General features: G+C 57.6%; 1 protein-coding gene across 1 annotated transcript in view; it reads right to left on the reverse strand.

The window, feature by feature from the left end:
* LOC108803946 (sorting nexin-19-like) overlaps positions 1-1078 on the reverse strand; it is a gene marked incomplete at its 5' end in the record, with an annotated part of 4538 nt that overhangs the window by 2631 nt on the left and 829 nt on the right. The window contains 3 exons of the mRNA XM_018575730.1: positions 67-251; positions 363-482; positions 577-704. Coding sequence (XP_018431232.1) covers positions 67-251; positions 363-482; positions 577-704 — 433 coding nt within the window. The remainder of the gene's footprint in view (positions 1-66; positions 252-362; positions 483-576; positions 705-1078) is intronic.

Raw genomic sequence — 1078 nt, forward strand, 5'->3', positions numbered from 1 at the left:
AGAGAGGAGAGATCAGTGACCCCCCCGGACCCTTCCATGCAGTGTGGGTGCATCGGCAGGGCTCACCCGGTATAATACCCATGAGGCTTTGCAGGGCCTGATCGTAAGCTGCGTCCCTCTGCGTCCGGGTCCTCGGCGGCCGCGGCTGAGTGCGCAGAGCCCCTCCCGGCCAGATTGCTTGTCGCAGTAAACGCAGGTACAACGCCCATCGCTGCATGCAGGTGACATTGTCCACCTGGACCTCCAGCCACCTGCCGGGAGAAGAGGAAACCACGAGGAAGATGATACGCGTGTTACACGCGTGTTACATGTAGAACCCTCCGTGTTGCAGACACGCTTATCCCCCGTCACACGTTTCTCACCGCTGGATGAGGCTTCCGCACAGCACACGCGTCACTTTCTGCATGTTGTCCGTGCAAAGCCAACTCCACTGTTCCCTCATTACCAACCAGAGGACCTCCAGCGCCACGGCCGAGAGACCTCAAACCGGGAGGTTGGGGCGGAGGGATGAAACCCCCAGGAGATCGGGGGCGGAGACAGACCGCATCCCGGGGGGCGGAGACAGGACAGACTCACTTGGTGCTTCTCTTGTCATTCTGAGACTTGCCGTCCACCTCGTTCTCACTCAGCTCATCCGTCGGGCTCTGCGGCTCCGATCGCGGGAATGCCGTCTTCAGCGTGTCCACAATGGCGTTCACCACAATCTGTGCCGAGGAAGCAGAGGGGACGAGAAGGGTTTGTACACCGAGGCGCTGGACAGAACACACACCAATCAATGCAGCTCTGCCGCCACCACTCATCATCATCACCACCACCACCATCATCATCATCCCCATCATCACCACCACCATCATCTTCATCCGCATGTGTGATGAGCCTCATACTGGCTGAGCTCGGGGGAGCCAATAACTTGTTCTGCAGTGTTTGTTAGCAGAGAGCATGCTGACAGGAGGAAAGAGCAGAGTGACATTAGTGAATAGTGTAACTATTAGTGAACTGCAGCAGAGAGAATCGGGTCCTGCCAGGCCGGCGCTGTGCGGCAATCTCAGGACTGGATGGACAATTTTTTTGTATTCAG

Source organism: Nanorana parkeri, unplaced genomic scaffold, assembly GCF_000935625.1.
Source record: "Nanorana parkeri isolate BGI_ZX_2015 unplaced genomic scaffold, ASM93562v1 scaffold4543, whole genome shotgun sequence".
Lineage (NCBI taxonomy): Eukaryota > Metazoa > Chordata > Amphibia > Anura > Dicroglossidae > Nanorana > Nanorana parkeri.